We start from the raw sequence: 24,852 nt of genomic DNA, 5'->3' as shown, positions 1-24,852 counted from the left end.
GAGTATGCAAACAGTGCTGCCGTTGAAAGGAGAGGACCCGCCTCCACTCTTTGCTTTCTCAATTGCTTGTGGAAGAAATTGAAATTAGACCTCCTGCACATTAGTAGAGGGGGCTTGGAGCACTGTGTTGAGAAAGTTTTAAAGATTGCGTCCAAATCCAACCTTACTAGGAAAGAACAGTGTGAATGATGAGTGCTGTTTGCATAGGTACTGGAAGGAGATGGAGGACTAGCCCTTGTCCCTACTTGTCCCTGGCACACCCATCGCTTATTCATTTTATCATTCAGCCATCTATCCATCTGTTTTAAAATAGCTCATTGAACTTCAACGATATGAACTTCTGGGCTATATCCTAGGAAATCAAAATCTTTGTTCTAGCCAAAATGACTCGAGAAAAATTGAAACCTAATGTTATAGAGTACCAATCTAATTTCCTTTCTCCCTGTGTGGCCCCGATTTCAGACGCGTAATTTTTAGATATCCTCTTTCCACTCCATTATTCTTTTTTGAGAAACACACTCTTCTATCACTTCCTACTCTTTGCTTCTACACAATCTCATGCAAATACCTTTTGCTCAGTCTGTGAATAATCACTGGTGAACTCTACCATATGGTTTCCACTTAACTTTGAAGTGGTGACTGGGTTATTGCATCTGCCCAGTCCTCCGAGACATTTATGTAATTAACTCCACCTACCATGTTTGCCACATTTTTGCCTATTTCTAAGTCACCAGTATTTTTTTGTTTTTAATATATTCTAGCTGCTTCCTCATCCATCGCCTGTTGGCCGAAGTTCCCCTTTAACTGCTGTGTCAGGTGTCATCATGGGGAGAATCGAATGATGCAGGATATAATTAGAAATGTAGACAAGGTGCTTTTTTTCGCTTAAGGCTACAGTTGCTTTTGGACTAGAAAAATGCTGTGTAGACTCAGTTCCCTAAACGCAAACATTTTTTAAAGTGCTCCTACACCCTGTTGTACTGTAATCTAAATTCTACTATTTAGGTGGATTGTTGTCTCTTCTTGGTAATTCTCTCTCTAAATCTGGATATTTCCTGCCGATACGATTAAACTAACCCAGTTTTATCAACATTTAATCTCCAAAGTCCTCATATTTCCCTAATATTTGGAAAAATTAAGCTGAGCAAAAACTAATTCAGTAATAACCTTATTTTTAATAATAAAGGATTTTATACATTAATAGCTAAAAAAAAGAGCTATTGGTAACCCCTGGATTTATTCATTTATTCAACAAATATTTATTGAGCACCTACTGTCCTAGATAGTGTAAAGGGATAAATGAGTCAGATATGGTCTCTGTTTCTATGTATCTTACAAACTACGGAATAGATAAAAGATAGTGTAAAATGGAACTTACAGATTAGTGGACAAATTAATAAACAAAATATAGTTACAACTAATTTTCAACATTCTGAAGTAAATGAATAGGATGAAGGGACAGATAGCAAAGATGGTTAAGTCACCTAGGAAGTCCTTGATGGAAAGGACTTTAAAAAAAGTCCTTTTTTTAAAAAGGCAAGCCACACAGAGTGGAGAAAGAATATGTTCCAACTAGATGGAAATGAATGTTCAAAATCTCCAAAGTGGGAAACAATTTGACAAGTTCTAAGAATTAATAGAAGTCAGCATGGTTAGAATATAGTAGAAAAGCAGGAAATAAAAATAGGCAAGTCTTAAGAAGTAAGTAGGAGCCAGAGATTATTCAGGAATTTGTAGGCCATGATGAGGATTTTGGATTGCATTGGAAGTATAATGGGAAGTCCCTGGAGGGTTTTAAGCAGAGGAGCAGCATGTTCAGATTTATGTTTGCAAAAGTCACACTGGTGGCCCTGTACGGCATGGATTTGAGATGGTAAATATTGAGACCAGCAAATTAGTTGGTATATAGGCCAGTTAATAGATGACAGTACTTTGAACTAATCTGATGTTAGAGGAGAAGCTGAGAAAAATCAAGGTTTTTGAGAGGAAGAAATAAATGACTTGGGATGGATCTAGTACCAAGGGTGGTAATGACAAGGAAGGAGGAATCAATGAAGACAGCTGGATTAAACAACTAGATATATAGTGGTAATAGTTGTTGAGATGGGGAAGTCCGGGAGAAAAACAGGTTAGGAGAGGAGGGCAGTGTGTGAAGAGTTTCGCCTTGAAATACTGTTTGAAATACTTATGAGATAGTTAAGAAGACAGGTTAAATGAGAACTGACATATGAAGCTGGATATATATATGTAGGTACATATATAAAATATATTTTACACTTCCTATATATATTCCTACACTTCCTGAGTTTGGACTAAAGTGGGAAGCAAGGAATGTAACTGGCTTTAGCTTTCTCCAAAGACCTTCTCCAAAGGACTTCTCCAGAAGGACTACCTATAGAGGTAAGGTGACCCCACAGAAAGAGGCTGTGCAGAGTTTATGACCAGAGCAAGGACTGAGGCGGCAGTCATTGGAAGTGAAGAAAAGGGAATGGTCTGTGTCGGAGGAGCACTGCGGGATGGCCTAAGAGCCCACAAAGGTACCCTGTGAGAGAAGAGGCTTGCATGTGAGCATCTGCCGTCAGAGGGCCCAATGCCAGCAAATGGCAGCACCAACTCCTGTGATTTTTATTCCTTTTCCTCTAACCCCAGTTCCACCTTTTTCCTGCCCCTGAAGGAGCTAGAAATAGCAGCTCGAGGAAGGTGAGGAAGTGAAGCATGGAAGAGTACACATCGATTTCACCCCCCTTTCCCAATCCTGGGCGTGGGCAGTGATGCTGTTGTGAGGAGAGGAGAAGCCATGAGTTGGATGAGCATCTGAAGTTTTAAATTATATTGCAATGGACCTTTAATATCTGAAAATGAGGATTGTTCATTAATGCTCAGAGGTAATTGCAAATTAATGGTCTTCTCGAGATATTATCCAAGGGAATGGAGGAAGATCTGCCAGGATGGGTTTGAAGGGTAGGGTTAGGAGAAAAATTAAATTACTTGTTTTTTGCACCCTTCTGAAAATAGCTGATGAATAACTTAGTTCTAATTAGCAATTATTCCCAAACTCCTATTACCACCTTCAATATGTATGTAACTGGAGAAATCTGATCGAGACAGAATCATTATCTTGGGTTACGTATGCTTAAGAATAAAATGGCTCTTTTGTGACAACATGGATGGACATTGAGGGCATGATGCAAAGTGAAATAAGTCAGAGGGAGAAGGTCAAATACCGTATGATTTCCTTCATTAAGTAGTAGATAATAACAACAATAAACAAACACATAGGGACAGAGATTGGATTGGTGGTTACCAGAGGGGAAGGGGGGAGGGAGGAGGGTGAAAGGGATAATTGGGTACATGTGTGTGGTGATGGGTTGTAATTAGTATTTTGGTGGTGAACATGATGTAATCTATGCAGAAATAGAAGTACAATGATGTACACCTGAAATTTTTACAATGTTATAAACCAATGTTACTGCAATAAACAAAAAATTAAAAAAAAAAAAAAAAAGAATAAAATGGCTCTATGTGTACAAGTTTGATGATAAACTGTTTCATTGGTATAAAATCAAAAACACAGAAAAGGCTGGAAATACACAGCAAGATCACTTGCATTTTCTTTTCCTTATTAATTTTAACATGGCTTTCTGAAAGTTGAGACCAATAATTAGAGTAAGAAGTGGGATATACTAATTGTCTCAGTGCTGTCCAGTAGAACTTTCCATGATGATGGAAATGCTCTATATCTGCACCATCCATCATGTTAGCCACTAAAGTCTCATGTGACAAGAGAACTTGAAATGTGGCTAGTGTAACTGAGGAAGGGATTTTTAAATTTTATTTAATTTTAATTCACTTAAACTCAATTTTAAGTAGCCACCTATGGCTAGTGGACAGCACAGGTCTAGATTCTTTAAAGAATAATACTAATCTACAAACACAAAGCATGAAACCACACTATTTTAGAGCTAACAAAGACATTTCCCAGCCATTTCCCACCTTAACAAAGCTATTTTGGGGACCAGCCCAGTGGTGCAAGTGGTTAAGTGCGCGCGCTCCACTGCGGTGGCCCGGGGTTCGCCGGTTCAGATCCCGGGCACGAACCGACGCACTGCTTGGCAAACCATGCTGTGGCGGCAGCCCATAGAAAGTGGAGGAAGATGGGCATGGATGTTAGCCCAGGGCCAGTCTTCCTCAGCAAAAAAAGAGGAGGGTTGGCAGATGTTAGCACAGGGCTGATCTCCTCACAAAAAAAAGAAAAAATAAAGCTAATTTGGACTCTTGTTTTGGCCAAGTATCCTATGTGGATGCCTTTTGCTCTCAACTACAATACTTTCTGCTCATCTCTAATGCTCTTGCCCTCCTTCATTAGTCTGGCTAGTGCATTTATAATATTGGAAGGAAGGAGGGTATTCCCCCCCACTGTAGAAAGAATTCTAATTAAGGCAGATAAGTCATGCTGCTTTTGTTTATGCCATAATTTTCCCTGCAGCTAGAATTAAATGATGCTGTCAAAGGGCAATGCTAGTGTTTGATGGCTTTTAATATTTTTGTCCATATCAAAAGACTAAATAAATGCAATCAATATTCTCAATTCCTAACTCGCTAGTAATTATTCCAATAAACAGATATTCATGCGACCAAGCATCAATACATGCTCTTCATAGCCCTAATAAATCGGCTCCCAGAAAATAAACCATGTTCAGCTAGGGCTTTAGAGAGAATATTAGCAAACACCAAGCTCAGAATGTGATTAACCAAACTCTTCTGCACATGGGTTTACAAAACACGGATTTTTAAAACCCAAACACTTAATGAGGACTATCAAGAAATAAGAATCATATCTGCAAAGGGGCTGCATATTATTTTGGGAGTGACTCCTTAGGCAAATAATTCAAATGGGGATTTTAAATAGCACTGGCTATTGACAAGAACTCATTCTATAAATGTCTATCTCATAAAATAAAAACAACTACAAAACAATAATAATATCAAGAGTTATTGAGTACTCCTTGCTGGCTGACTCTATTTTAAGATATTCAGCGATCCTCACAAGAACCCCATGAGGTAGATACTATTTTATTTCCATTGTACAAATTAAGAAACTGTGGCTTTTGGAGGCTGTCAAAGGCCATATATCTGGGGTGAGAGGGTTTCGGTATTTATCAAATCCAAGTATGTCTTACTCTAAAACCATACCTCTTATTTATTACATATTTAAAAATCTACATGTAAAGACCGACTATATATTAAGACAAGTCATTAACAAGGTTTGTCATTAAAAAGGCAGTGTCAACCTGCTTCCTATTTCAGTCTGAATAATTCCAGCATTCTACAAACCTCCCTTGGTGAGTTTCAATTAGCTCAGTCTGCTGGATCCTACAGCTTAACTTTGACTATTAAATGGTTAGCAGTTTTACTTGGTGAAGTCTTCCTTTAAGATTATATAAGAAAATAAGGAATGAATACCTTCGACATCCTAGTCATTCAAGAAATATTTCTTTCAAACACACAATATAAGCTGCTCCAGGAACTCACATCCTATTTGCAGGCCCATTTGCACAAGAAATGTTAACAGAGGGAAGGACCTCAGCATCAAATTACTGAAGCAGGCATTCCTTTATCAATGTTGCAAAGAGGGAAAAAGAACCTTGAGTTCAGGGGATCTAAGACAAATATATGAAATGGTAGAGTATAAACTTTGCCTTGATGGATTCTTTACAATCCAGATAAGTAAGAAAAAAAAGAAAGGTACTGTATAAACAACAGGAAAAATATTTCTCACAGTTCTGGAGGCTGAGAACTCCAAGATCAAGGTGCTGGCTGATTCACTTCCCCAGTGAGGGCTCTCTTCCTGGCTTGCAGATGGTCACTTTTTGGCTGTGTACTCACATGGCAGAGAGAGGAGGAAGCAAGCTTTCTGAGTTCTCCTCTTCTACTGGCACTAATCCCATCATGAGAGCCTCATCCTCATGACCTCCTCTAAACCTAATTACCTCTCAAAGGCCCCATCTCCAAACACTATCACACTGGAAGTTAGGGCTTCAACATATGAATTTGGGGGAGACACAATTCAGTCCACAGAATGTACATTACATCCAAACTCCAGGGCAAAAGAGATCTATGACTCTTGGTAGGAGAGTGAATAGACCAGCAGGGGAGTAATAGAAGGTAAGCGTGGAAACACCCAGTCATTTAGATTATGGATAGCCATAACTGCCAGACTAAGGAGTTCAACACTGTGACATAACTGATCTTAATCAAAGGTGTTAATCAAACTTCATTTGGTGAGATATTATAGGATGTTTTAAGGAGACGGGCAACAGAGAGTTACTAGATAGACTTGTCCCAAAGTGAATGTGCCATAAATTAATTTAACATATGACTTACTTTACAAAAATGTGATTCAAAATGGAGAAATGAGAATCAAATGAGTATGGTGATAAAAGAATCTTAAAAATCAACTGGGAATACAGGAAACAAACTATATATATCATAGGGCCTCTTCTCAAACAAGCACCTAGAAATATATAACAGCTACCATGTATGGAAACAACTTGTTTGGAGGATGGGAGAAAGGGGGCAATATACTTAGTTTTCAATCAAAGTTGGCTTTGAGAAGTACTAATATAGATGCAGGATATGTAAGGCAAAAAACAGTGCCACTCAAATTTGCTGACACAGCTTTTCTCAACTACAGTATTTACAAAAATGTTGGTTTAAGGCATTATATTAAAAAGTACAATGATTGTAACCTCAACTATTCATCTTTTTTCTCTTACCTAAAAGAGGAGAGAGGACAATTTTTATAAATGAAATTTAAGTTGTAGAATAATTAGAGAATGGGCATTGAGGGTGTGGAGGAGGAAAAAAACCGAAATAGTTATAAAAAGTCCCTTCATAAAAAAAGTTGTTGTTTCAGAAAAATAGCAAAAACAAGTATGCTAAATGACTTAGTTGCATTTTCCTGTCTTTTACTCCAAACTTCATAACCTTAGTCAAAGAATAACCTTCAGCCTTAGAGTTTCCTAAACACAAAGTACAAATAGTCATTAGAGGTTATATTTTATTTTTTATTTATGTCAAATTTATTATAGGACAATTCTTACCTCTTTTTCTTAGTAAGAATAGCTTAAAGGAGGATGAATACGACATCAGGAAAGAGCAATCTATGTCCTTTGAGACTTTTTCCTATTTAGCAAGCAAGTAATTTTCAAAACTCCCATTCTTAAAACAAAGTACAGGTGTCTATCATATATTTTTCTAATTAAAAGCTCATATATTTTTCTATATTCTCTTAAGGATTACTATAGTCCCACAGTTCTTCTAAATTTTATTAGTGTCATAAATTTTTTCTCTCTCTAAGATTTTTTTCCATTTTATTTTTTTATACGTTATACTACTTGTGCCATAATATTTTCACATATAGACTACTAACAATAGTGGGTAGAAGCATTTTTACTAAGTTTACTTATGCTGCTACATTTAGAAATGATGTAATGTTCATCTTCAGGTACATATTTCTTGACATATTATTCTAAGCAAAATTAAAGACAAACAACAATTTTGGCAGTGATCATTTCAGTAACTCTGTTGTCCCAAATCCTCTTTCAATTAGAAATTACATCCATTGTCTCTACTTTGTATTTAGGAAGATTGGTGGAATCTCCATTAACCAAAAGGTGAACGTTCATTGCTACGCACAGATAACCTTCATGACTGTTATTGATAGCTTTTTGTTGGATCAATTTTTTATACCTCCCTCCCATGCTTTATTTTTCTTTTCCTTTCCTTTCCTGTCTTCCTTCCTTTCTTGTAATAAAGATAGTTATATATGCCATATGCCTGACTTAGAGTGGTAGTATTAATGAATTTTGCCTTTTGGGAGGATACATGTATACTTAGATTAGTTACTGTTAAAATATATCAGACTGACAATTTTACTGGATCTTCCCCTTAGTTTTATCTGCTTTTGATAATATCTTATATCATTTCATTAATTTATCCAGGCAAAAGTGAGTACTTTAGGGTTGGGTCAGGTGTAGAGAGGCGCGCATGGAGGCCTTCTCATATAACCAACATCAATGTTCTTTAGGAAACCCAGTATGGTTCATTACAGTGGTTAGTTACTAAAATTTAGAAGATCTTCTACAAGGGAAACAGAGCATCTTTAATCTAGGAAGCTATAAAAAGAGAATACTAGTCGGTTTACAAATGTGGGGGTGACAATCTTTCTCATGCAGAGCTTTTCTTTAGCTTACATGACATATCTGTCTTATCTCCCAGGTACCTAAAATTCAACTTGTCTAAAATTGAGAACTAATCCTCTTTCCTTGCACACCAGCATTATCTCCTGCCTTCTCTATATACACTAGGAGAAAAAACATATTTTTTGTTCAATAATCTCTAGAGTAGTCGGTGCATGACTGCAACAAAGTTTTCACCATTTACTTTTAATGGAAATTAAGAATGATATGGCCCTTCATAAAACTAAATTTATATTTTTTGATATTCTGAAATTATACCTTCCCTATTTTCTTATTTCATGAAATGATAGTGACAATGGAGATTTTGTTTGTGGTGTTTTAGGATCTTACTTGGCAAAATAAAAGTGTAAAAAACTGAGTAAGTCTATATTTTCCCCTAGTTACTTATTTTTATTTGTACTGTTCAGTGAAAACCCCAACTCTGCGAACCCAGGTTCTCATATACTCTTCTTGTTCATTGACTTGTTCCAGTGGTTTGGAGACTTCAGTGAACCGAAGAATAACCTGGCATCTTGTTAAATATAGATTCTTGCTGCCGCCTTTCCCCCCATGAGATTTTGGCATTAGTATTTTATCCTTAATTTACTTTTCAATAATCCAGTTATTCTGTAAATTGAGTCCCTTAAAAACAAAGAAGGTGATTCCTTCAATGAGTTGTACCCACCCGTCCTCAGAAATTTTGGAACTTACTGAGTATTGAAAATTTATTGAATGAAACAGGGCACATTCTGAGTTTCCTAGGTTTTGAGAACAGGCCTGAGCCAATCAACTAATTCTAACTTTGTGTCTATGTGAATTGCAAACAATTTGCCAAGTGGAGTCCTGGCTGTTCACAAATTCGGAATTGCCCATATTCTTTCGAGAGCTACCTGCCCCCACTTGAGGGCCTCATGGCAAGTGCTCAGCTCAATTCTGTTAAAGGTTTTAAGCTTAGAGGTGGGATACACCGCTATGTTCTAAATGAAGCAGTTAACAGCGTTTCAACTTGCCCCACATCTCTGTCCCAGAACTTGTCATTTCATGATCATCTGCTTTGAGACTGCCATGTGAAGAGCCAGGTAGCCACTGGTGGTTGCGCGGCAGCGCGGGGCGAGGCCGGCCGGTGCCCGCAGCGCCCTGGCCGAGCCCAGCCGAGGACACACGCTTCCCCTCGCGCTCCCCGGGGGCACTGTGTGTGAGCCGGGCCCGGGGACCGCGGGCCCAGGGGGGCAGCTCCGCCACAGGAGACAAGACACGCCTCAGAGCGGGCAAATTCCCGGCCTCCTCTGGCCCCCGGCCAGCAGCCGCCGCCCGCCACCTCCTCTCCTCCTCCGCTCTCGCCCCGGCCGCCCCGCGGGCCCCGAACTCCCCGCACCCCCTCGGCCCCCGGCGCTGGCGGCGCGGCCGGGACGGGCCCGATGTGGCGCATGCGTGGTGGCGCCGGCAGGCGCGGGAGCTGCGGCGGCGGGGACGGCGGCGGGCAGGGCCGCCCGGGCCGGCCTGGCGGGGGTGGCGGCGGCGGCGGCGCGGGCTGGCGAGGCCGGGCGGGCGGCGCCCGACAGCAGCTGGAGGAGCGGTTCGCCGACCTGGCCGCGAGCCACCTGGAGGCCCTCCGCGCGCGGGACGAGCGGGACCGGCAGAACGCGCGGCTGCGCGAGGAGAACGCCCGGCTGCGGCTGGAGAACCGGCGGCTGAAGCGCGAGAACCGCAGCCTCTTCCGTCAGGCCTTGCGGCTCCCCGGCGAGGGCGGCGACGGGGCGCCCGCGGGCCCCGAGGAGGCCGGCACGAACCGGAGGGCGAGAGGCGGCGGCCCCGAGGACGAGCCGGGCAGCCCCCGGGCCCTGCGGGCTCGGCTGGAGAAGCTGGAGGCCATGTACCGCCGAGCCCTGCTGCAGCTGCATCTCGAGCAGCGGGGGCCGCGTCCGCACGGGGACAAGGAAGAGCCGCCTCCGCACGAACCCGACTCGGGCCTCCGAGCCCCGGCCCCGGAGCCCCCCGAGCCCTGGCTGTAGCCCGAGGCCGCGGTCGGGGAGGGGCGGGGCCTCGCGCGGCCACGCCCACTCCGTTCGCCGCTCCCCCCAGCTAGCGCCCGCCCCGGGCCGCGCGCCGCCGCGGAAGCTCGGAACCGCTGTGCCGCCCGCCTCCTGTGCGCCACCGGGCACTTCCGGGGTCGCTTTGCGCTCAGCCGCCCGAGGTTGAGCCGGCTGCGGGGCCCCCCCGCGGTCCCCACGTGGACAGAGCACCTGCTTCCTGCGCCTGCTGGTTTCCATGGAGACACGCCTAGCAACGGAGAGGCGGGTTTTAAAACAGCGAGAAAGGGGTGCCAGTCAGCACCTCCTAATGCTTGAACTTTTCTCGGTGTTGTGAGAGCCTGCTGTATTTTTTCCTCTGTTTCGGTTCTTTGAGGGATGGATAATGCATTTTGAGTTGGTTGAGTTTGTTGCTCATTCTGCAGTCCCCTAAAGCCTCCACTTGTTATCTCTTTTGTGGCCAACGTTCTAAGTGTTTTTTTTATAAGTCGATATTACTTGGATATCCTATAAAGTACCACCTTTTTATTAAAAAGGTGATATTTATAACTTAGGAACTCGTGTCTCCCTTGGCTCTGGTCTTTATACATCTAATGTATCTAATTTGTTTAGCCCCTCGGGATTATTAAGAATCTGCTTATGAGAGATCCTTTGAGTTGGTAAATAAATCGGGTGCATTAAATAAGCTAAAAACATCCCACGACCATTATTTGAAGTGTGTTAAATTTGTACACGTTTGTTTAAGAAATATGCATGTATGTATATATTTTGCATATTTTAATATCTGACGTTGGTTATCCTTTGTAAGCTATCATTTTCTTTTTGCTTTATGTAACAGTGATCGTTTTAAATAATCTAAAGATTAGGTAGTCTAAACATTTTTTTTTTTTACGTTTTAGATGACATTAGAAAATAGTAGCTGAGCAATTGTTTTGACTGTTTACGAATTTTTAAGAAATTATTATTTGTATATCAAATGCCCCAAAACAAAATGATTTAAGTCTTAATTGTGATTTCAATGGCAACAAAAGAATTGTGATGTAATTAAAATTACTCTATCGCATTTTGTTAATGGATAACGCTTTAGCTGCTAAGTAGAGAAGAGGATACCGTTGTACTTGATAGGAATCATGTGTGTCAGAGAGTGTTTCAGTGATAAACACTTCAAGAAAAAAAAATCATGGGAAGAGTTTTTGTTAGAGCTAGAAAAAAAGTCATGAGTTAGAGTTTTTGTTTTATTTGTGTCATATTCTGAAAGTTTCAAACGTATACCGTATTTTACACAACGAAGTGCCAAGGAAAATAGTTTTGTGATTTTTCTAGTCTTGGGTTTTGAAAGCCTCTGGACTTTAAACTTTTGTTTAAAGGTGGTTGATATTTAATTGTGAATATTAAAATCTTCCCCTATGACTGAAAAATATTAGAAGAAACTTGGTGAGACTAGATGGGTATATCAAAAGTATTTCTATTACCTTTGCTTCGTTTTTTAATAGTGAAAGAAAGAAAACATCTTTAGGAGGCAGTAGGAATTTAAGAATAGGAAAAAAAGCATATCAGCCCTACTAGCTACTTAACTATAACTTTGGGTTTAAATTAGTTAATCTCTCTCAGCGTTAGTTTTTTCCTCATTAAAATGAACATCTACCTCAAAATGTGATAAAAATTTTATTGAGATGCTATATGCAAAATGCCTGCTTCAGAGTGCTCTATCAATAAGAATTACAATCCAAAACGTGAAAGTCATAAATGCATATTTTACTGACGCTTTCCCTTGCTGTCTGTATTTTGTTCCCATGTGACTTTATGAATATTAGCAGAGATATGTATATTTTGAATGAGTTGACATTTTTCATTCCTTATAAGCAAATAGAGCAGCTAAAGCCCTATATAATAAGGGAGTAATGCAACAAAATGTTCAAAAATATTTGCCAATTGTGACAAAATTGGGAATATTCTGCAACCAAGCAAATTATTTAGTTTATGTAGTTTTTAAACACCGTTTGTCTTAAAATCATGTATGATGTATGGTGAAAAAAATTCTGAAAAGTAATGAGGTACACACAGCACAAATGGGGACTACTTTTGAGCATAATTCCTGAAAAGTGTTAAAAATTCTGAAACCAAAATGCCCCATAAGATGGGTTAAGGCTAATATAAATTTCAACCTTGTTGAATTTCCCTGCTGATAACTGATAAAGCATTATGTAGTAATATAAAAGATGTTCTGTTATATCAAAATAAGTACCTATTTCAGAAATGGGTAAGTTGATTTCAGAAAAGTTTGAGCTAGGATCTAGTTTGATCTAAAATAAGCTAAACCTGCAGATTATCATATGTTGTTACAATAACATTTTATTTTCATAATTACAGATTTGTTCTGCAATGACAAGAGGGCTTATAATTTATAGAAATGAACAATAAAAATATGTGTTGTGTTAGCAAACAAATTCAGTGAGGAGGATTGGCCTTTTTTTAAATCAGCATTTTTATGGCTGCTACTCACAAAAATATACTTTATCAGGCCAGCCCTGGTGGTCTAGTGGTTAAGTTCAGCATGCTCTGCTTCGAAGGCCCGTGTTTGCTTCCCAGGCATAGACCTATACCACTCATCTGTCAGTGGCCATGCTGTGGTGGCAGCTCACATACGAAAAGAGGAAGATTGGCACCGGGTGCTAGCTCAGGGAAAATCTTCCTCAGCAAAAAAAAATAATAATAAAATTAAATAAACATAGATTATTAAAAATATACATATGCTTTATCTTTTTTTCTATATGTTGGGATATCAAGCAAAGCAGTACAAAATGAGTACTTATGTAGAACATAGAACAAGCCAAGTCCACGCTAAACTTCTTGAACATTATAAATATTTGAAGAATACTTGAAAATGTTCTTGTCTTGTTTAAATAGTCTTAGACATAGGTTTGCAAATTCATAAGTATGGCCACAATGAAACTAATAAGAAATTATTTAATAAATTGAATTATCAATATATACTAAATAATTAATAGCAGCATGATTTTGATTCCAATGCCAAAATACCATTTTTTTATTTTGCTAAAAGGAGCAGATTTTCACTGAGAATTTGTCACAAAATCTTCATGAATGAATGACAAATTTATTAATATTTCTGTTTAGTGATTAATTGATCAATTATAAATTCTGACTTCTGTAAACTTTCTTTTTTGATATATATCTTATCTACCTGATATAGACAGTATATAAATATACTTATGCAATGGAAATATGAATAAGGAAAGCACTTAGTTAACACCCATATCTGACTTTATAAAGATTAATCATGCTCAAATTTCAAGTAAAGCTTAAACTAAGATTAGCGTGTCACAATGATCAGAATTAAACTACATTGTTTTTAATCCATAGCAGATTTTGCTTATTATAAAATTCATTTTCAGAATCTACTTGTCATTATAGTCTTTGTGTATTTCATGATAATTTATAATTTCATTATAATTTATTATTATAAAAAGGAAATTCTTTTTTAGAGAAAATTTGAGAAAAGAAAACAGTGAGTTTGTTGATGCTTAATTCTTGTCTGAATGATAAGCATTCTATTCTAAAATTTGAGTTCTTTGAGGGAGGAATCTGAGTAACAATCTCATGTCTCACACTTAGGACTGATAAAGGTTTTCCTTGGCCTTTTATTTTTCCAGGTCTCCTCACTTTATCTTTGATTTTATTATTTTAAACATATAACGTCTGTTGTATTTTAAACTTAATGGATCTGCTTTTAGTTATGGTGAAGACTGTTGTTAATAACCAAGAAACCCAACAAGTCAGTGACTATTAAAAACAATGAAGATTTTTTATCTGGTGCATAAAATTCTTGATTCCAGTCCTTCAGGCTGTCAGGAAGCTCTGCTCCACATGGTTATCCAGGGTCTCAGATTCTTTTCATCCTGTTCCTCTGCCTTGCCCTAGGTCGTTGTTGCATCTGCATGGTAGAAATAGGTTCCTTCCAGAAACAGGTTTCAGCATATGGGAAAGGAAAAGAGAGGCCTAGCCAGATCTGAAAATGACATAAATTCCTCTATAATACTCCATTAGTAACACTTCATCACATGACCCATTTAACTTTAAAGGAGGCTGCGAAATAATAGTCAAGCAGTAGAGTCTTGCCTGGCTATAATGTCATTATTACGGAGGAATAGGAGAACCATTTTGGTGGACAACCATCTTTTTTTTTTTTTTGTGGTGAGGAAGATCAGCCCTGAGCTAACATCTTATGCCAATCCTCTTTTTTCTGAGGAAGATTGGCCCTGGGCTAACAGTTGTGCCCATCTTCCTCTACTTTATATGGGACGCCGCCACAGCATGGCTTGATAAGCAGTGCCTCGGTGCATGCCTGGGATCCGAACCTGGGAACCGCAGGCCACCACAGTGGAGTGCGCACGCTCAATCACTGCACCACCAGGCCAGCCCCCCGTGGACAGCCATCTTAACGGAAGCTACCATCTACTTAAAATTTTCAAGAATTTATATGTCCCCCTGTAGCATTTTTGAAACTACGTAACTTAGTTTAAAGTATAAATATAATGGGATTGCTTTATAGATTGAAAAAAATTTGACCTTTTCATTCCTCTATGTACTGTCTTTATGAGTGCAAAACATAAGATACTGCTTGAAATAAGCAAGGGAAAATAGCTATTAAATTTTATATAGGAAATCCCTATAAAGTATGAACCATCTCTCAGAAGCGTATGTCATAAAAAATATGGTTTTAAGAGCCTATACTTGGTAAACATTGTTCTATTTCATATGTAAATCTACATTTATAACTTGAGGAGGAAATGTTTTCTGCTCATCTTGTTTCTTATATACTAGCATTTTCCAACTTTTAGAGCTGAAAGAGCCCTTCGAGGGTTTTAGCCCAGTATCCTTCAGCCTTTTTTGCCAACAACTTAATGGCTTTCACAGGGAACTATGTATATTTCATTCTCCGTAACTTAGACTATGCTCATGTAAATTCTAGGTAGTATTACTCTCTTCTGTTTATGAATGAGGAAACTGATGGACAAAGATGTTGAAATAGTTTCCAAGGTCAAAAAGGAAAGAAATTTATTTTTTAAATTTTTTGAAATTGAGATATAATTGACATATAGCATTGTATCAATTTTAGGACAAACCTAATAATTTGATATATGTATATATTGTGAAATGGTTACTGTAACAAGTTTAGTTAACATTCATCACCACAGATAGTTACAATTTCTTTTTTCTTGTGATGAGAACTTTTAAGATCTTCTTTCTTACCAACTTTCAAATATACAATACAGTATTGTTAAGTATAGTCACCATGCTGTACATATATCCTCAGGACTCATTCAATAATTTATTTCTGATTTTAATAGGAATGCTTCTGGCTTTCTCTATTAAGCATGATATGATTCTTCAGTAGTTTACTAATTTTGCAGCCTTTATCATGGCTATGGTTATACTTCATAAAAAAGATGTTGATTTTCATTCTTTGTGTTGTAGAATGGTTTAAATAGCAAGGGGGTTATTTGTTCCATTAAATTTTGCTAAATTTCACATGTGGGACTCTTGGAGATAGATGGATAGATTATTTTGGGGGGGCAGAGTAGATAGTTGAAAATTTTGCCAACTTATTTGATGGAAATGTATCTCTTTACAAACTTGGCCCCAGGTGACTGAAGGGAAAGATTTATATTCCTTAATCAGCAGAGGGGTTTCCCCTCTTATCTAGCTGGACACAAAAAGGAAGCATTTGGCCCCCTCGTCCCTGGCACTTCTGATCATTCCTAGTGATCGTAAGAATGGCAGTAGAGAGAGATGGAAGAGAACTTATTTCTTGGTAGGATTGTTGCAGCTCCAGCTGTCATGCCTGGAGTCTGTCCTACATCTGGACTTCCAGTTATGTGAGAAAATACATTTTCTTATTGGTTAAGCCAGTTTGAGTTAGGGCATTTTCTTAATAGGAGTCAAAATGGAATACTTTAAAACAATAAGAATGAACGCTACACCAAAATATGGGTTTTTCACAAATGTTCACAATGTTGAGGAAAAGAAGCCAGGCACAAAGAACATAAGATGGAGAAAAAGCTAATATATATAGATATATATCTCTATATGTTGAGAGCACCTATAAATAAAACAAGAAAAAGAAAATCATCCCAATTTAGAAAAAGGCAAAAGATCTTATCGGTCCTTTACATTAGAGAAAAACTGGATAGTCAATAAGCATATGGAAAGATTTTCAAGCTAATAGTAATATAAAACTAAACTTTCATCCTACCTCTTGTACTCCATAACTCAAATAATGCGTTTGCCTAATGGCTGAAGCAAAAAAACAAAAAACAAAAATAGAAATCATTCTGAACATCTTCTCCAAAGATCCTTATATCTAAATGGTTATCAAATTCTATAATTTTTGCCTCAAAATGCCTTTCACAGTTTTCCTTTTTCTTCATTGACAATTTTGAGTCTAGGATATGTAGAGACCTGTGGGTTTCATTTTCTGTAAGGTGAGCATTGAGGAATGCAAATTTATTTTAGTTCAGAGGGTAAGTTGATGTACACACTATTGACCAATAACCTTCAAAGTAGGGTATGCAGATATGCTGGGAGCACATAAAAAATCTCAGACCCTCTATTTTACGGTTATTTTTATCTCTTCCTTTAAAATTTATTCTTTTTGTATATATTCTAAAATGTTGTTAGTATAGTAAATGATATACAAATTTTGTTATGTGTTCAAAAATGTTTTATAGGTCCTGGTAGAGTCTAAAGAATACTACACTGGGAGTCCGAAAGCTCAGTTGCAGGGTTTGTCATTTATTAGTTTTGGGTTTTAAGAATATTACTTAATCTCTTTGATATACAATTTTTTCAAATATAAAAATTGAGTAATAGAATGTATCCAACTAGATATCATAGCTAGGTTTGTTATGAGATTTAAATTAGATATTATATCTGAACTTGGATATTATGCTTTAAAATACATCACCAAAGTAAGAAAATTATTATTTCTGAAGGATACTTTTTTCATGTCCTTGGGCTTTTGGGACAAAAAGAAATGGTCATTAAAATTATTTTAGATTTTTGATTTGTTTTGAAGTAGTTGAAAAAATCAACTACTTCTTAAGGTTGAGGATTAATTTCTCAGAATTTGCTGGTATATATCTCTTTTCTTAGCCTTTTATGTATTTCAAGTGAGAACTCAGGACAAGTTTGTATCTATCAAGTATAAGAAGGCTACCAAATTAGCCTGCACGTCTCAAAGGTTATATTACTGAATCTATGTGCTTCATAACATTTTCTGAGAAGAATAAAAACACTTTCATGCTTTTAATAAGGCACATCAGTACTGCTAATAGTTCTAAGATGTGAAAATATCTGACTGTGAAGTTGATTATGTACTCAAGCAGAAAGCCATAATCAAAAGGTTTCTGAATCCACTCTCCTTCCACAATGTTTTTTTTCATATTATTGATGCAGATGCTGAGTTACTTCACAAAAGTGCAAAATAATTGGGTCTAAAGATTCCCTTTAATTCAAAAGAAATTTGCACATTTTTACTAAACCAATATATCTATTGATGAAATAAATTCTAATGAACTATTCTGCTGAAACTGAGATTCGGCAGCATAAAAAGAGAGTTAAATGAAAACAAAATGTCCAAACATAACTCCCAGATATGAAACACTTGCCTTTCAGACCCACTCTCCATCCTTCTCCAACCTACTCTCTATTTACCACATTACTGGCCTCCCTTGGTCCTTGGGTTCCAGGGAAGATTGGCTTCTGGTTGGATTTGGCCGCTGGGAAATAAGAGATCAGAAGGCAGAAGTAGTGTTAGGTCTGGGTTTGCTATAGGTTAGTTATATCCTTCTACCAAAGGTCAAAGCTCCTGTAGGTCGGCCTTCCCTACAGAGCCCTCTGTCTCCAGTTTCTGGTAAGGGCTGTAGCCCCTTACCACTTCTGGCCAAGGGGTGATTAACTTCTCCATGGTAGGTATTACTAGCTTTAGGGTACTGGTGTATCTCTTCTGGTTTCCCTAAATCATACCCAATTTTTTATAAATAGCCCTTTATTAAACCATTTTAAAATTACCGACCTTCAGTGTGCCATCTATTTCCTGTGGGGACCCAGATTGATTCAATAAATAAACAGTGCCTACTGATATTGATATTGAGTAGTGTGCTTTAATTTTTATTTTGTGTAATTTAATACATTTTGAAGATTCCATTGAGCAAAAGGATACATCTCAAAATTTGATCTTCTTCAATTAATCTAGTTTGATGTCTTCTTGATTTAACTAACTCAAAATGTATGTATGCAACTTAGGTTTTGACAATTAGAAAGATACTAAGTATATATTACTTCTTAGAGGTTCTTTTTTTTTCAGTTTATGCCTTAAGTGATTGAATACTGTTCAACAGATACTTATTGTTTAAATAACTCTTATGCATTAAATCTCTGACCATTGTTAATACAATCTATGAGATCATTCCTCCCTTGAAGTCTTTAACATCCAATGCAGAGATGCAGACAGATAATGTAAATTAGGGTATCAGGGAGAAAATATTAACTTCCCAAACCAGGAGGACCAGGATTCACAGGAGGAAGTGTTATTTGAGTTGAGTCTTAAGAGACAGGTGGAAGAGGATCAAGTAGATGGGTCTTGTGGCATGATTATTCAAGACTAAGGGGACATGAACAAAAGGATAGGAACAAGGATGTATAGGGAATGCTCTAGGAATAAAGAGACTGTAATACGACTGAAGTGAAAGATAGGATTGTATGTAAGTTTGAATAAAGTAGAGTGGGGTCAAATAGTGGAAGGCCTTAAATTCCAAGAGAATTTAATCTTTCAACGGAGAAAAATCAAAGTTCATTGAGCAGGTGATTGATTTAGAATTGTAGAGTGGCTCATGTCGTGTTCAGATGTCATTTTAAGAAAGATTACTCAGGCAGCAGATAATTAGAGGAAAGGTGAAGCTGGAGGTAGGAATGCCAGGAAAAAATTAGAGCAATGGTTCAGTTAAGAGTTTATAGGGCTTGTGAAAGGGGTCAATTGTATGGTGATGGTAACTAGGCTTATGGTGGGATCACTTGGTAGTGTATACAAATATCAAATTATAATGTTGTGCACCTGAAACTTATGTTATATACCAATTTTACCTCAATAAAAAAAAGAGGTAATAGGGCTTGAACACAATAAAAACTGTTGGAGAAGAATATGTTTATTAATTTGTTTCCTCTGAAAGCAGAGCATGTGACAAGGCAGTAAATAAAGATGACATAATCATGGAAGAAGCATGTACAGTTATAAGAGATAAGGACTAAAGAATAAACTTAGAGAAATGCATATATTCAAAGAAGCGACAAAGGCCAACTAAGGAGATTGAAAAGAGTAGGCTAGAAATGTAAGAGAAATCTAGAAGACTGTAATTCCTGAAGACCCAGGGAAGATAGATTTGATGAAAGAATGAACTCTTTAATACCACAAAGTCAAGCAAGATGTGATGGAATCCAAATAAAAAATGGTCCAATTCTCCATCCATCCCTGTATCCATAGCATTTGTAAAGCAAATTTGCAACTCCACCAGTAAACAGATGGAGTCTATTTCTCTACTCCTTGTTGCTACTTTTTTTGGCCAATGGAATGCAACAGAAATGACAATGAGCTGATTTTGTGCATATGACTCAAGAGACCATGCACACTTGTATACTGTTTGGAATCCTGCTGTTACCATATGAACAAGTTTAGGCTAGCATGCTGGATGAGACATGTGTAAACTGATCATTTCTGCATACATAGATAACTGATACAGGGAAAAATCTTTGCAGGAGCAAGTTTAGAAAAGTGATGGTAAGAGGCAAGCTGTTAGATTATAAATTGTTGGAGAGTTACCAGGAAACGAGCAATGAATATTTTTAAATAAGTATCTTTTTGAAGAGAAGAACAGAGTTAGACAATTCACTGAAGGTATTACAATTTTTTTTGTGTGTGTGTTGAGGAAGATTTGCCCTGATTTAACATCTGTTGCCAATCTTCCTCTTTTTGTATGTGAGCAGCCACCACAGCATGGCTGCTGACAGACGAGTGGTGTAGGTCCATGCCTGGGAACTGAACCCAGGCCGCTGAAGTAGAATGCACCAAACTTAACCGCTAGACCACCAGGGCTGGCCTGGTATTAGTATTTTTATTGTGTGTATAGAATGGATTTGACTATGTTTTAGGGTGATGAGAATAATCTAATGGAAAGTGAGATGAATAGGCCAATGGAAGAAGACGTAACTGAGGTAACACGTTCTCAGGAATGGGTGATCTCAAATGTACAGATGATTGAAACAGTCTGGTAAAGGAATAGATTAAATTTTTCTTAAAGATGAGATGAGGAGAAAAGGGCAGGTGATGATATAGAGAAAGAATGAGGTTGGAGAGAAGTAGATTGAGTGAGTCATGTCTTTTCAAAGAAGTAGTAAAATCATCTGCTGAATTAAGTTAGCTGATTTTCTGTTCTAAGAGTAGAGAAATTTTCAAACATTGATGAAATATTTGAAATGTAGTCAATTGGGGGATAAATACAAAGATGGTAGGTGGTGCTGAGAGCCCAGGTGAGTCTGGATACCAAGAAACACACTAAAAGTGTAGAAATTGTACTTGACATGAGAAGGAAAAGCATGCAAGAGACAACTCTGAAAGATAAAGATGCACAAGAGAACTTTTTATTTCTAAAGTTGGATTTAGAAATTGGTAAGTCAAGTCTGATGATTTCTTTCTATTTGTTGTGTATCTTGAATTAATCCTGTTAAATAGAATTAATATAGATCATGCACGTACAAAGTTGAAAATTTCATAATTTTGGATTCTTGGCAGTGTGTGTGTGAGGTGGAAGGGAGGAACAGAGTGGAGACTATGCAACCAGGAGAGAAATATAGTGTTGGGGGTAGAAATATAAAATATTAATAAGAAAGGTAAAGAAAACAATGACCTGTCTTTGCTTATCAGCCTTCACATCAGGACTGTGAAGTTGATGAGAAAGAGTTCTTGGGTCCTTTGTGTAGAGATGGCGAACTGTCTCTATATGTCCAGGATGCTGAAAGAGTGAGATGTTGATAAAGGCAAAGGATGAGGTGAAGGTACATTTATACAAGAAGGAAAGACTGGAATTTTATGGCAGTCTCTCAGGATTTCCTTGCTTCAACCTGCAGTCAGAAAAATCAATTGGACACATTATCTTTACTTATAGCATAGTAGCATCAACTCAGAGAATTATTGAGAAAATCAAATGAGATCAGTATGCCTGAAAGTTCATTGAAAATATAAAACCTCACACAAATGAAAAGGATTTGCTAAGCTAAAGGCAACAATATTTAAGATAACTTTTATTAAAATTGGTTTTTAAATGATATAAGGAATAAGCCTTATCCTGTTGCTTAAAACTAACTGATTCTGTCTCAAAATGATCAAAGCAATTAATCTAAAATGTTTGTCATAGGAGATTGAAATAATAATGCAACTGTTACATGTTCTAAAATTTTGTGGATATACTCTTTCATTGTATGTATTCAACATTCACCAAAGAAGAGTAAATTCAATTACTTCTAACTCATCAGCCCTACATATCTTCCTGCATCTATCATGCAATGTTTATATGAACTATATTTTTTATCACTTTTTGTGCCACTTGAAAGTAAGTCCTTCATAATGAGGATTATTTGCTCTGGTGGTCTATGTGGATATTGATAGAGCATAAAGCCAGTTGACACATAATTTGGGAGCATTGATATGTTCCCCCTGCTGTCTTAAGCAGGGAAAGAAACAGCATAATTCACCCTAATCATTTGTATTCTAGCATTATAGAGATCAGGTCTCAATGAATATATATAAGACGTGAGAAATTAAAAAATAATCCATCATTCTCTTAACAAAACAAGCAATCATTCACTTGTGAAATGTCTGTCAAGTACCTGCCTTGTGCCAGGCACTCTGCTAAGTGCTAGTTAATATCCCAAACATAATCTGCTCACTACTTTGGAAAGCTTACGAAGAATTGAAGGAGATAAATAATATCTTCAAAAAAATTCAATATGATTTATTGTTTTATATTTTGCAAAATTTCTTCTCAAGTTCTGGTTTAGATTAATTGGGAGGACAAGATGAAAAAAGAAGGTGGCAGGGAGAGAACTAACAGAATAGTAGTATGGGGCTGTGAGTCACTGTTACTGAACATTTGTAGTTTGTGTGCACAAAACTCTCTTCCCCTATTTAATTCTCCTGATCTGTATAACTTCTCACCAACTCATTTAATTTTAGAGACAATTTCAAAGTGAATATTACACACAATGTGGAAAGGATAGTCTCCTCAATAAATGGTGCTGGGAAAGCTGAATAGCCAAATGCAAAAGAATAAAATTGCACCCTTGTCTTACATCAAACACAAAAATCAACTCAAAATGGTTTAAAGATTTTAACATAAGACCTGGCATCATAAAAATCCTAGAAGGAAATATAGGAAAAAGTTTCTTCACCTTGGCTTTGGCAATGATTTCTTGGATATGACATCAAAAGCACAGGCAACAAAAACAAAAATAGACAAGTAAGATCACATCAAACTAAAAAGCTTCTACATAGCGAAGAAAACCGCCAACAAAGTGAAAAACTCACCTATGGAACAAGAGAACATATTTGCAAACCATATATCTGACAAGGGGCTAATATCCAAAATATATAAGGAACTGCTTCAACTCAATAGCAAACAACTATATAAATAAAATAATCCAATTAAAAATAGGCAAAGGACTTGAAAAAACATTTCTCCAGAGAAGACACACAAATGGCCAGCAGGTATATGAAAAGGTGCTCAACATCACTAATCATCAGGGAAATGCAAATCAAAACCACAATGAGATATCACCTCACACCTGCCAGGATGGCTATTATCAAAAAAGAAAAAAGATAACAAGTGTTGGTGAGGATGTGGAGAACAGGGAACCCTTGTGCACTATTAGTGGGAATGTAAATTGGTGCAGCCACTATGGAGGTTCCTCAAAAAATTAAATGTAGAACTACCATATGCTTCAGCAATCCCACTTTGGGTATATATGCAAAGGAATTGAAGTTATGATGTCAAAGAGATATCTGAACTCCCATGTTCATTGCAACATTATTCCCAATATTTAAGACATGGAATCAACCTAAATGTCCATTGACGGCTGAATGGATAAAGAAAATACCCATATAAAGAAATATATATATATATATTATTCAGCCCTAGAAAAGAAGGAAACCCTGCCATTTGTGACAACATGGATGAACCTGGAGAACATTATACTAAGTGAAATAAGCCAGACACAGAAGGACAAATACTACATGGTACCACTTACATGAGGAATCTAAAAGAGTCAAACTCATAGGAGCAGAGAGTAGAATGTTGGGTGCCATGGGCTGGGGGGAAGGGGAAATAAGGAAATATTAGTCAAGGGGTACAAAGTTTCAGTTATACAAGATGAATAAGTCCTAAGGATCTACCGTACAGCATAGTGCCTGTAGTTAACAATACTGTATTGCCTACGTAAAATTTTGCTAAGAAGGTAGATCTTATGTTGAGTGTTCTTATCACAAAAAAATGAAGAGGTCAGTAGGAAGCTTTTGGAGGTGAGGGATATGTTTATGGTATAGCTTGTGGTGATAATTTCACAGGTAAATACTTATCTCAAAACTCATTAAGTTGTATACATTAAATATGTACAGCTTTTTGTATGTTCATCATATCTCAATGAAGTAGTTAAAAAAAAAAAAAAAGTCCTTGCTCTTAGCAGCTTTCACTGAAGTAATTGAATGTATATTCTTAAAGGGTAACATTACATAAAGGTACTTCAGATTTTTTATTTGTGAGTCTCTCTAAGGCAAGAATAGTATTTATTCATCTTGTATCCCCAATAAATATCAAGAATATTACAGGTCACAAATAGTAATTTTTGACTTTTGCAAAAAAACTAAAGATTCCCAAACTGAGTAGAAACAGATTACTTTTTTCTTCTTCCAAAAATGTAATTTGAAAGGAAAGAGATGGGTTTTCCTAGAGATGTATCTAATTGTTTGGCAATAATTTGTGGTCCTTCAAAAATAGGACTAATTATCATCATGTAGGCAGGGAAGCTTAGGCGGCAATTTGTAATTTTTAGCAGCTTTTCACTTGCAGCATTTTAAAGTTGCTGCAGCAGGAGGTAAAATACAAAATCATGTTTATTTGAATAGAAGTATTTAAAATGGTATATTATGGAATCACTGAAGTAGAGTTCAGGGAAAGTGAATGTATCTGTCCTTTGTGTATATTATTTAAACTTCCTGTGTATTCCATGTAATGGTGATTTGGATTTTGGTTTCTCTAATAACTTCTTAAATGTGTCTTACATTGGTATTCACTTACAGATATAGTCTAATACGCAGGCCAATATGGTAGCCACTAGCCAAATACTCAACTAGCTGTTGAGTATTTGAGTAGTTTGAATCGAGTTGTGCTGTAAATGTAAAATACACACTGGATTTAAAATACTTAGAAAAAATTAAAATATCACATGACTAATTTTTA

General features: G+C 37.3%; 1 protein-coding gene across 1 annotated transcript; it reads left to right on the top strand.

Moving 5' to 3' along the window:
* The first annotated feature begins 9,607 nt into the window (after nt 1-9,607).
* On the top strand, nt 9,608-13,297 carry TUSC1 (tumor suppressor candidate 1). The gene has a single exon (XM_004428414.3). It carries the CDS (start codon nt 9,659-9,661, stop codon nt 10,250-10,252), a length of 594 nt encoding a protein of 197 aa, XP_004428471.2. The 5' UTR covers nt 9,608-9,658; the 3' UTR covers nt 10,253-13,297.
* The last annotated feature ends 11,555 nt before the right edge of the window (nt 13,298-24,852 follow it).

This window comes from Ceratotherium simum, chromosome 20 (assembly GCF_057802395.1).
Source record: "Ceratotherium simum simum isolate JZ-2026a chromosome 20, ASM5780239v1, whole genome shotgun sequence".
Lineage (NCBI taxonomy): Eukaryota > Metazoa > Chordata > Mammalia > Perissodactyla > Rhinocerotidae > Ceratotherium > Ceratotherium simum.
The sequence above is the reverse complement of the archived record's forward strand: the minus strand, read 5'-3'. Positions and strand labels throughout refer to the sequence as shown.

Bases quoted from the DNA above. Each gene is read 5' to 3' on its own strand.
- TUSC1 (XM_004428414.3), top strand. From the start codon at position 9,659: ATGTGGCGCATGCGTGGTGGCGCCGGCAGGCGCGGGAGCTGCGGCGGC.